The sequence below is a fragment of the Mytilinidion resinicola genome, assembly GCF_010093595.1.
Source record: "Mytilinidion resinicola strain CBS 304.34 unplaced genomic scaffold BDZ99scaffold_19, whole genome shotgun sequence".
Classification (NCBI taxonomy): Eukaryota; Fungi; Ascomycota; class Dothideomycetes; order Mytilinidiales; family Mytilinidiaceae; genus Mytilinidion; species Mytilinidion resinicola.
The window spans coordinates 845,852-856,601 of record NW_022985455.1 but is presented as its reverse complement, the minus strand read 5'-3'; the positions used below and the strand labels follow the sequence as shown (position 1 = coordinate 856,601).

The window sequence follows — 10,750 nt, the reverse complement described above, 5'->3', positions numbered from 1 at the left end:
AGACACCAAGAGAGCTGCTAATCTTCTCATCAGTCCAACCAGCATAGTGCTTAAGGGTATACGCAATATCACGCTCGCGAACAGAGAGCCGTGTTCCTGGCTGTCGAAGGACGGGATAACAAAGCAGAGGAGGGGGATGGTGGCCACGGTTCCGGCGTACAAGATTCGGCATTTTTAGGATACAAGATACAAGGATCTCTTGTTGTTTTATATGATGATCTAGCTATTCTGGTTGATTCTACATATTTGTAATACGAACAGCTATGCTTCATACGGCTAAAGCAGCCCCAGCGCTAGCAGGGAGCGCTGCTGGCCCGCTCATGTTACCCCCTTGTAAGGAGCCCGCTAGTTCGCTTCAGTCCGCTCATTAAACTCATCTCGTGGTACAACGGCCGCATTATGGACAAGTACATCTCCTCTGTACTCGACGACCGCTGGGTTGAGTGGCGTGCCGGCAAACTTTCTTCGGAAACCAGTCGGTCCGCCATTGACCTCGCGTTCGGTGACTACATGCGCTCGTGTAAAGACAAGGCCACGGCAACGATCCGTCCCAGTGCCAGGAAGTACTTCATTATGCAGCTCCGCATGATGTTCTTCGTCGCCCACGACTCGACCTCCGCTACCATCAGCTATGCAATCTACCTCCTCTCTAAGCACCCTCTTGTTCTAGAGCGACTACGCGAGGAGCACGACAGGACTTTTGGCACCGACCTGTCCGTTCTTCCAGATGCGCTCCGCAAAGATCCCCACCTCCTCAACCAGTTGGACTACACCGTGGCCGTCATCAAAGAGGTCCTCCGCCTCTTCCCTCCAGCTTCAGGCTTTCGCATCGGCCGCCCAGATGTGCATCTCCACGACGACACCGGAAACGAGTACCCTACCGATGGTTGCCGTGTCTGGATCTTGCACTGAGTGCTTCACCGCAACCCCAGGTTTTGGCCACAGCCCGACGAGTTCCTGCCCGAGCGCTTTCTTGTCCCCAAAGACCACCCTCTGCATCCTGTCCGCGGTGCCTGGCGGCCGTTCGAGTTTGGGCCACGCAATTGTCTCGGCCAGACGCTATCGATGCTCGATCTCAGGATCACGCTGTTGATGGTAGTGCGCCGCTTTGATTTCAGGGATGCGTATCAAGAGTGGGACAGGCTGCATCCGACAATTCGGCCGCTCGTGTTTCGTGGGGAGCACGCCTATCAGACAGGCAATGGGGGTGCGCATCCGGCGGATGGTATGCCCGTCCGGGTTTCGGTACGGGTGTAGTGGCAGCCAGTAACACGTTTCTATTCACTCCTCTCAGCTCGCTCGAACTCAGCTAAATGCTCAGCTTGCCTGTTGTTTGCCACCGTTGCCACCTGCAAACCTCTCTTCTCTCTTCACTATATAGCTACTCGTTAGCACCTTAATACAATTCATCACAGGTCAAGCTGCTATCTATAACCAAGATCATCCTGTCATTAGACCCGACTAGAAATTGTGGATCAACCAGATTAAAACCCACGCTGAAAGCCTACGACGAACTGTAAAAAATGCAGTTAACAGAGAAAACAAGGGCAGCAGCACAGCTAGCACGCCTAGCACGCCTAGCACGCCTAGCACGCCTAGCACGCCTAGCACGCCTAGCACGCCTAGCACGCCTAGCACGCCTAGCACGCCTAGCACGTCTAGCACGCCTAGCACGTCTAGCACGCCTAGTAGGCCTGGCACGCCTAGCACAGCCACAGCTCAGGCTGGAGCATGAGCAGCTCAGTCTGAACGGGAAAGGTAATTGCTTGGGTGCACATTGGGATATCGTACTACCTGTTATAGGTGATATCTGCATGATTTCATAGTGTTGCCGGATGCTGCGAGTAAAGTGTACACATCGTGGTACTAAGATTCATATCAAAATCAATGAATAACGGCGAAAATATCCATCAGAGATACCTCGACCGAAGCTGGCTGAGCGTACTCATGCGCCCATGCTGCATATTGCTCAACAGCGCCTCCTCAAGCGCCGACTGCGTTATGCTAGCGTCTAGAGAGAGAGAGTCAGCGAATCACTCATCTTCAAGCTCACACTCACACGTATTATCGACAATGGCAGGAACGGGGGGCTCGAGATTTCACATACCATCTAAATCACTGAAACTACTGCCCATACTCGGCGTCCCATCACTGCCCTCCCTCTTCCCACCCCCCGTTCCGCTCGCACTCCTCCGCGGGCTCAACCGCGCTAACTCCGCTCGGTGTCGCGGGCTTAAAGCGTGCGGACTCATAGCTGACGGCCGGTGTGGCGCGTCGCTGGCGGAGCTGGTCGCCGACGAGCTGATGGGATGCATAGGCGCTTTGCCCTTCCCCTTGGAGCTTCCGCCGCGCAAGTTGCTGTGGGTGGCAGAGACGGGCGCCTTGTTGATGTCCTCGGAGAGGTACTTTGGGTTTGGGACACGTTCGGGCAGGGGCGACGTATCTCGCAGCGTTGCACTCGGATCGTCCTTCCTGGGCGCTTCTGAGGTGCGTTCGGTTTGGGCAAATGGGAGAAAGGCGCCCGAGTCGTCTTCGTCGTCGCCCTCGTGGTCTTCGTCCTCAAGAGTAGCGAGGCCACGCGGTTTCTGAGCCCGGAAGCGTGGCGGGCGCTTGAAAAGCTGGCTGCGGTGGAGCGGGTTTGCCGTATCATCTTCGGAGGACTCGGAAGAGCTCGAGGATGAGAGGGCACTAATGGTTGGGGATGCCGGTTCTGAAGTGTTTGTAGCGGGCTCAGGCGGCGGAGAGAGGACCGGAGGTGTGGATTTGAGAGGCGGAGGGAAGGAAGAGCGGAACGAGCGCTGGAGATGAGAACGGGGGGCTGTAGTTGTAGCTGCAGCTGGGATATGCGCCCGGGATTGCGTTACTGTATTTGTGGATGGGTTACGGGATAATGGCGGTGCTATGGGAGGTTAGAAGGCATGCAGAAGGAGCAGGATATCCGATCAAAACGTACCCATTGTCCGTGGCGTTCCTGGTGTGCTAGTATCTCCTCTAGGTATGGGACTATCCCGGAGGCGAATAGATAATGCAGAAGGTGTTCTCGAAGCTGGTAGATGTAAGTCCATGGCTACCGTGACATTTGGAACACACCAACCTGCGGAACCTCCACTTTCAGGCCTTTTCATCGGTATCCCGCCGACGACTGTATGCGAGCTACCGCCAGATCCCGTCGCAGTAGTGTTTGAGCCTCCAACCTTCTTCATTTGCGCGCGGACGTGTGTCAGGTGTCGTTCATATAGCCATGCTGCCTGTTGAAGCATGAAGGCTTGGGAGACTTGGAATTTTAGGGCCCTGAAGCTTGAAATTAGCATTCGTTGGCCACTCTGTGTCCTTGGAAAGCATACAAGTCCTCCCCTGAAGTATATTAGCTTCGTTCTTGGATTAGGTTTGGTGGATCAGAGAGGAGCATACAGTCAAGGTCGGCCGTTTTCGGGGACCGGGAGATGATCTTCCATAGAGCTCGATCTTTGGTCGCGTTCCAATCAACCTATACTGTTAGCCTTGACCGTCCTCTCGAACCCTACAAGGAAGCTGTACCTGCGGAGGATCTACAAAGTCGCCGCGCGCAAATGGCAGCCTGATGAAGGCCGTGTAGTGTATTTCTGGCTTCGAAAGAACTGAGCCTCTTCGCTGTGCCCTCGGGTCTTGTGGCGCAGAGGCATTCGACATATTCCGAGTATGAATGCCTTTGGTGCCTGCCATACTCTGAGAGCTTGGTCTAGACATTGCTACTGGAGGCTACAGAGGAGCTAGGAGTCTGCAGGGTGACAGATTTCTGCGGATAGAGGGTATTACTGAAGCGGCGAGTGTAGTGACACTGTTTTACCGTTGCGAGGCCATGGTCGTGTTTATGGTGCTGATGGATTGTTGCCCGCTGGTGGGGATGCGGAGGTTGCCATAGCCTCGGTGCACGTGTTCTACCTTTGTAAGACCTCCGATACTTCACACTTGCTAGCACCGCTTGAGGTACCCTGGTATGTTAATAAGAATTCGAGAACGAGAGTTTTGACAAGCCTAATAGCTCTCTTGAGCACCTCAAATGGGGTCAAAATAGACTGCCACTTTGTGTTCATCGAAGCCTACACCTTTGCATTGCTATACTGAACACTTTGCTCCAGGTGAGCATCAACCGAAACGCTCATTACGCCAATTGGTCGAAAGATTCCATTTTAGGGTAACAAGTTATTATTTACTATTTACAGACTGATTTGATTTCCTTCGGCGCTCAGGTGTCATGACAACAATACTCCACAGAGGTAGCATTTCCCCAAAACTTCCACATCCAACGCCTCATTGATTGCTGGAGGCTCAAATATCTTCTCACGCATTGAACACCGAAGACGTGTAGTAAACCAAGCAACGAGTACGAACAACTAAGCAACGCCATCTCTCGTACGCCAAAGATACTTGAATCAACTCAACCTCAAAGAAGACCAATCTCCTTCAAAGTCGGAGAAGTTACTGAGTGGAGTCCGATTTGCCTTCTTTATCCAAGTGCCTTTCCAAGCTACCAAAGAGATCTGGTTCACCGTCCGAAAAGTGGACATCCTCAGAGGCAGTTGCAGCAGGAGCACTGGGCGAATCCAATGTAAGAATCTGGTTCATTGAGTTTTGCCGGCTGTGAGCAATGACTAATGGAAGATCTGGTGAGCTGGAAGGATCTTTGCTAGGTCGGGCTTTCGGTTCTGCTTTAGCAGGAGACTTTGGGGACGTTATGGTGTCTGGTGCGGATGGAGGAGTCGATTCTGGGACTGGATCTGTCGAAAGTTCGGTTTTCTTCGTGGGAGATGAGATTTGCGCCGGTGTTTGTGGAAGCTCGCCCTCCTCTCGATCATCATCATCCGATCCCTCTTCATCTTCACCGTCATCGCCTTCTTCGTCCTCCCCGTCCTGGGCGTCCGCCATCGAAGTATCACCATCAGAAGGTCCAGTCGATCCGCGTTCCGTGTTATGGCCTGGGGCCCTTAAGGTGCTAGAGCCGTCCGCTGCTACAACACCTTCGTTAGCACTTCCAGTTTCGAATGCGACCTTCTTCCTCCCTCTTCCAGGACCCCTCTTGTTCTTCTTCTTTGAGATGGGAGGTCTCCTACGAGGTGGGGTTTGTTGCATGAGGTCGTTTGAGACCACCACTCCCTCTGGATTCACAACCCCAACACCTTCGACCACTGTACCGGGAACAGCAGCCACGGGGGCGGCATCGGGTAAAGTTTCGTTTTCTTGCACTTCACCCTCCAACGTTTGGCCTTCAGGAACAAGCACTTCGTAAATGCTCACGTTTCCCTCGCTATCGACCTTCTTGACTTTGGTCTTTCGGAACGATCCAGTCTGTGCTAGCGGGCCAACTGCGCCACTGTAAACGGAGTATTGAGAAGGCAGACCTTTGCGTCTCTTGGCCAAGTACTCCGGTTCTGGCTCTTCTGCACTTCGAGGAACTTTGACGTATTTCTTGACGGTGAAGGTTCGCTGGGTCTGCTGGGTCTGCTTGTTGTCCTCTTCTTCGTCGGGATTCTCCTTCTCCTCGTCTACCGGCAGTGGCAGCCTGAACAACCGGCCAGCGCGAGCAGCACGGAGTATTCGCTGCGAGTGCTCTGGGAGGAGATGTGAATCTCGAGGCATGCGAAGCTCAGGCCAAGCATCTTTGTCTGTCGACGGCTTTTCCTCGAGGTTTTGACCGATGGTAACTTCTACCTCGCGATATTGATTGATTGGTAAGCCTTCGAGTACATTGTGCTCTACTTGACCACGTCCCGAGCGGTTGGTCCGGTCTCGAGCGCGAAACTATGGCAGGCGTCAGCATGAGATTCAGCAATGTGATGATAGGACTATCCCACGCCGGCATAGCCGTGGTCGTGGAATGCTTTGCCTTGGAACGCTTCCTTGGGCATGATGTATGGACTCAATAGAACATACACATAATTGGAGTTCCGACTCGATACAAGTGATAACAAGCTGGACGGTAGCGAAGGCGAAATCGATCCCATGTGACAAGAGAAAGGGGATATCGTACCGGAGCCATGACGACGAACCGAACTGACGGTGCTAATTGGCAACTAAGTGAAAAGCGCCTTCCCAAAAGTGCTGAGTAGCGATGAGGTAGTGACCATTGAGATTGAGGCGCGGTGGAGGAAGTCGCGTCGCGCGTGAACCTCAGAGCCGCGGCAGACATGGCACACTGGGAAATGGAACACTCGCTTACTAAACTTGCCGATTACAACGTAAATTTTCCTGCATCACAACTTTATCCAATAATTCTGTAAACCAGAAGGCATGTACAGAGGAGCTGAATTCGTTTCCGATAAAATTTCCAGCTCGTGCATCCTGTGTTGAGGTGTGGAAAAGTATGCAAAGTGGTACGCTCGCACCCAATTTTGAGTGTTCTATTTCCCGGTATACTATGCCTGGCGGCCTGACGAAAATTAACCGGCTTTGGCCCTATCTCACAGCGCAGAAAATGAAACTGATATGTCCCTATATAGCTGTGAGAAGAGAGTCTTTAAGTATGCTCCCATGCCAATCAGGCGGAACAAACGTACGAAGTGACTAGACAGCAAAACATATGTCAAATGCCATCAAACAGGGAAGGTAGAGGGCCGTAAATTGTTAGTGGCTAGACTTACTGCCGAAGTGGCGCGGTTTGAACATTGAATCCTTCACCATGGATGAATTCTCACCAGTTGGTAAGCTCTAGATGGCATTGACATGGTGGTTGCTGCTGTAGCTGTGAGGAGTTCAAGCCATCGGGAAGTGAGTTCCACACGAGGTCTTCGTAGCTTGCGACTACCAACAGAGCCTGGACTACCGATCGGTGAACATGAGGCGAATCGAGAGTTCAAGCCATCGGGAAGTGAGTTCCACACGAGGTCTTTATAGCTTGCGACTACCAACAGAGCCTGGAATACCGATCGGTGAACATGAGGCGTATCGATACCTATAGAAGGATTTCAGAGCCGAAGCAGCGTCGGGTGTTCCCTTGTTCGTGGTGTTTAGGTGCAGCGCGCGCTTGAGCCAGGTCAAGATTGGACGCTGTGCTGCAGGAGTGCATTTTTTTGATATATGCATCTTCATAATATGCAGTGTACCCATCAAGATCTCGCCAACATACTTACGTGCGCGCGTTGAATGATGCTTGCGATGAATGCGCTGGCAGTGGAATTGGTGGTGGGCGCGATGTTGGAGAGAGGCGAAGCTGTTCGCTCCAAGACTCAAGACTGGCAATAGTTACCTGCCGAAGAGAATCTCTACACGCGATATCATGCTTGACCTTTCAAAGGCGTCCAAAAAACAAATTTGGCTGGTTTATCACGAATTGATTGAGCAAGCTGAGATTTATAGTAAAGTGAAGACTATTCCATAGACGATACTGTAGCTGACATACTCCTACAGGCTCCGAGTTCATATTTCACATTCTCCAAACCTCTATCTATGATACAGTCCAGCTCATGGTCTGGTATTGCCGATCTTATGAAAGAGCTGGGCAATAACAGCTCAAAACGATACAACATCGTCAGTGAGGAAGTAACTAGGAATGACGGGGATCAATTGCAACACGAAAACAGACCTAGTCCCATCTGCTGAATGTTAGATACCTCTGTGAGAAAAAATGGAGTTAGAGCAGCATACCCAGTGTCCTTCTGCCGCACTATGCCACCATGATCCCCCTTCTGCTTTCCCGTCTTCCCACCTTCAACCACTAATCGATCGAGCTGATAGAATTGGCTTATGACTGTTTGCCTCTGTGGAATCCGAAAGTTAGCATGCGCGCCATCTCACACTTCCTCAGCCGCCAAGAACCCAATCTTGACGCTTTGCTAACCTACCTTCAACATCTGCAGCTCTTTCAGGCCCTTCTGCATAAACTCCTGTATTTGTCTTTCCTCAGTATCCCCTTTGTGTTCCCGAAACGCATCGCGCGTCCGCCGCTTTGCATATTCTCGAAAGTTGTACGCCGCGAACTGTTGACTTTGTCGGAGTAATGACCGGTACTGATATCTATCCGTCAGTTACTTCTCTTGAAGGGCTCTTCTCGGTATCGACTTGTGAGATTGACTGCTGGGAGGGATGCGTACGCTCGGGAGAAGGCGCGGAAGTGGCGGAGATATCAGAGAATACTCACAAGAGATCGCACTTGGTACGGCATGTCGCCTTTCGCGGCCTGTGTGAGTGACATCTGGATACAGGCAAATGACTTTTGCAAAACTGATTTTGAGGGAGTAGTAGGCAGGGTGGGAGGTTGAATATATCTAGCGCGTCAGTCTTTTGGCGGCGGAGGAGACGACGATCTCCGAGAAGCGGTCTTTGCACGCTAGGCATGAAACAAGTGGCACACTCAAGCATTTCAACACCGTCTGAGGTGGCCCGGCGAGCTATTAGAAATGCTAGAATTGGTATTCTACGAATAATAATAATATACCAGAGGACCTCAAGCGGTGCTAAACAAGCGCACACAGGCACAGCAATAGTATGTATACAGTTTACGGGTTTGTGGACTACCAACTTCTGTATTGACACTCATCAACCACGCTGTCGCATAGGTGCACCTGTTTACCACTGCTCGAAGTGCCTCAACAAGTTTCCACATAGCGCAGAGTGAAGAGCTTCTATCCTGTTTAGATTTCTGAAAATGTTTTAAAGCACCCCAAGCAGTGGCAGGCAGGTGTACCCACGAGACAGTTTGTCCTAGAATTAGTGTGCCCCGTTATCTATGCCCCGCGTACTCCAACAGCCCCCTCATCGCCCTTCGTTGCGGGTGCTACCGCCCTGACCAAGGTATTGTACATTTCAAACCATCCAACGCCTTCCATGCCATTCAGGGGAATACCACACCGAACAAGAGAAACCGGTTTAATCTCAGCTGGAATCCTGGTTCACGAGGTGAACTTTTGCTTGATCTGCTTGAGTTGCTCCTCAATGTTCAAGCTGTGCATCTGCGCAATACGAGCGGCATCCTTGCTTTCTGGCTGGCCATCATAGCTCGTTGCAGCCTTCTTCCTCCGTGCGGCCTCTTCCTCAGATATAGGTAGACCTGTGACCCCGTCGAATACGTCGCTTCTCTGGCTTGCAAGACGCTTGAGGTTGTTTGCGACATCTGCGGTAGATAGGTTCGTCGTGGAGTAACGGGCATCAGCACGGGCCTTCTGCTCCTTCCAGCGTGGATCGAGGAGTTCGACTGTAATGACGGTTAGCTTCTGTACAGAAACAGATAAAACTTATTTTCGCATCCTGTGTATAAAGTGTAGGGTTTCTTATAGTCAGCAACGCCCATATAGGCCAATCAAACCAGTCGGAAAATTTCCAGCACTGTATTTGATCCTTGCAGCTATCTGCCCGCTGACCGCAGGATGCGAGAAGAGGTCATAGGAATAGATAAACTTACTTCGCATATGCTCTTCGAGCTCGGTGAAAGGCACTTGCTGTTTGCAATTGGGGCATAAAGCCAGCCCGACGTTCTGCTTTCGAATTTGCGCGCGAGGAGTGTAGTCGTTCCTGATACGCATAGGTCCACCGACACCTTTCGCAGCTGCTTGCGCCTGCGCTGCCTTCTCCCGCTCCTCTTGGCGTTCGCGAATCCGGCGCTCATCTTCATCCTCTTGAGCTTGTTGAGCCTGCGACTTGTACTCCATGGGTTCTGGTTCTGATCGCTGAGATTGCCAATTTGGTTGTGGGGGAGGCATCTGGGCCGCTGGCGCATGTGGCGCATGTGGCACGTAGTACGTCTCTTCGCCTGGCATGGCTTCTTCGATGCGCATATTCGATTGGTTGAGCGACATCATGGCCTTCTGTTCGAGCGAAGCGGACTGTAGGTCGCTTTTCGAAGTTGGCGGCGGGAGGTCCGCCTGTTCGTCGGCTTCCGTAAACTCGACAGTTTCCACAACGACGAAATCGTGCCAATCAATCTGGGCAAACTCCATCTTGTCCTTCTCAGCTTGTTCCTCCTCCTGCTGCTTCTGCAGTGCTTGGTACCTGACATACTCGGCTCTCTGCTTGGCTTGTTCGAGAATTTGGTAGGGATCTCGGACGTTGTGCTCCAGCCGCGCATCACGCGCTTTCTCAATCCGGCCGTCGTCCTGGCTTCCAGCGTTCATCAGATCGGCGTATTGAGCCGTGAGGCGTGTAAAGAATTGGTGCAGGCTGTGCTGCGGGCGGAGGAAGTCGAATTGAGGGTTTCCGTTCTCACGCTGCGACAGCGCCGTTACCCATGCGCGGCCCCTCCCGGCGGCGTGTCTGGCCGTCAACTTCACGATATCGAGATCCTTCGCGTTCATGTTGGGCATGCGGGCCGAGAACTCGAAGTCGGGCGGCTGTACAGGGCCCTTTGACTTTTCCGCCTCCTTGGACGCTTCTCCGACTCGTCCTGCTGAAACATCAGTACCTCTGCCGTTCCCGATCTCTCGAAGCCGCCATTGGTAGTAGGGGAAGTATGCGTCGCCTTGGAACAGGAAGGAGAACTTGGGGGATTTGTGCTCCTTATCGCGGAGACGGGATTCGAATACGACGCCATTGCGATCAATGTAGCCAGCGGTTGTTTCGATGACCTCGCGGATTCCTGCAGGCGGGAGAATTATGTCACTCGGCATCTTGCTCACCGCGGCGTCGAGCGGCGTCATGTTGAGGTCGGCGGGGGCCATGGTGAGGTCAGGCCTTGCGCAGGGCACGCTTGCTGTAGAGAGAGAGGGTGCAAGTCTGAGGTCGCCCGCGAGTCGCGATTTGCCATGGCGAGAACTATCGATCGGAGAGGGAATAACGTGGGGCC

At 52.5% G+C, this 10,750-nt stretch overlaps 5 protein-coding genes across 5 annotated transcripts; 1 reads left to right on the top strand and 4 right to left on the bottom strand.

Moving 5' to 3' along the window:
* Positions 1–263: 263 nt before the first annotated feature.
* BDZ99DRAFT_525045 (cytochrome P450) lies at positions 264–1,735 on the top strand (the record flags this gene model as incomplete). The annotated part of the gene is made up of 4 exons (XM_033725964.1): positions 264–322; positions 360–872; positions 933–1,225; positions 1,530–1,735. The coding sequence occupies 4 exons, from the start codon at positions 264–266 to the stop codon at positions 1,733–1,735; spliced, it is 1,071 nt and encodes a 356-aa protein (XP_033572306.1).
* A 175-nt stretch (positions 1,736–1,910) lies between these two features.
* BDZ99DRAFT_525044 (uncharacterized protein) lies at positions 1,911–3,726 on the bottom strand (the record flags this gene model as incomplete). Its single annotated transcript, XM_033725963.1, has 7 exons — positions 1,911–2,011; positions 2,108–2,899; positions 2,954–3,046; positions 3,095–3,291; positions 3,345–3,354; positions 3,412–3,487; positions 3,538–3,726. 7 exons carry the CDS (start codon positions 3,724–3,726, stop codon positions 1,911–1,913), a joined length of 1,458 nt encoding a protein of 485 aa, XP_033572305.1.
* Positions 3,727–4,171: 445 nt separating this feature from the next.
* On the bottom strand, positions 4,172–6,247 carry BDZ99DRAFT_502174 (uncharacterized protein). The gene is made up of 2 exons (XM_033723872.1): positions 6,008–6,247; positions 4,172–5,778 (listed from the first exon to the last, which is right to left on the bottom strand). The coding sequence occupies exons 1-2, from the start codon at positions 6,164–6,166 to the stop codon at positions 4,459–4,461; spliced, it is 1,479 nt and encodes a 492-aa protein (XP_033572304.1). The 5' UTR covers positions 6,167–6,247; the 3' UTR covers positions 4,172–4,458.
* Positions 6,248–7,558: 1,311 nt separating this feature from the next.
* On the bottom strand, positions 7,559–8,167 carry BDZ99DRAFT_525042 (uncharacterized protein; the record flags this gene model as incomplete). Its single annotated transcript, XM_033725962.1, has 4 exons — positions 7,559–7,568; positions 7,621–7,733; positions 7,818–7,982; positions 8,114–8,167. 4 exons carry the CDS (start codon positions 8,165–8,167, stop codon positions 7,559–7,561), a joined length of 342 nt encoding a protein of 113 aa, XP_033572303.1.
* Positions 8,168–8,864: 697 nt separating this feature from the next.
* On the bottom strand, positions 8,865–10,574 carry BDZ99DRAFT_490870 (putative pre-mRNA splicing factor; the record flags this gene model as incomplete). The annotated part of the gene is made up of 2 exons (XM_033723073.1): positions 8,865–9,166; positions 9,374–10,574. 2 exons carry the CDS (start codon positions 10,572–10,574, stop codon positions 8,865–8,867), a joined length of 1,503 nt encoding a protein of 500 aa, XP_033572302.1.
* Positions 10,575–10,750: the final 176 nt, after the last annotated feature.

Coding starts and splice junctions, on each gene's coding strand:
- BDZ99DRAFT_502174 (XM_033723872.1), bottom strand. CDS start 6,166: ATGTCTGCCGCGGCTCTGAGGTTCACGCGCGACGCGACTTCCTCCACC. Junction 5,779..6,007: donor GGTTCGTCGTCATGGCTCCG/GTACGATATCCC, acceptor CGCCTGCCATAG/TTTCGCGCTCGAGACCGGAC.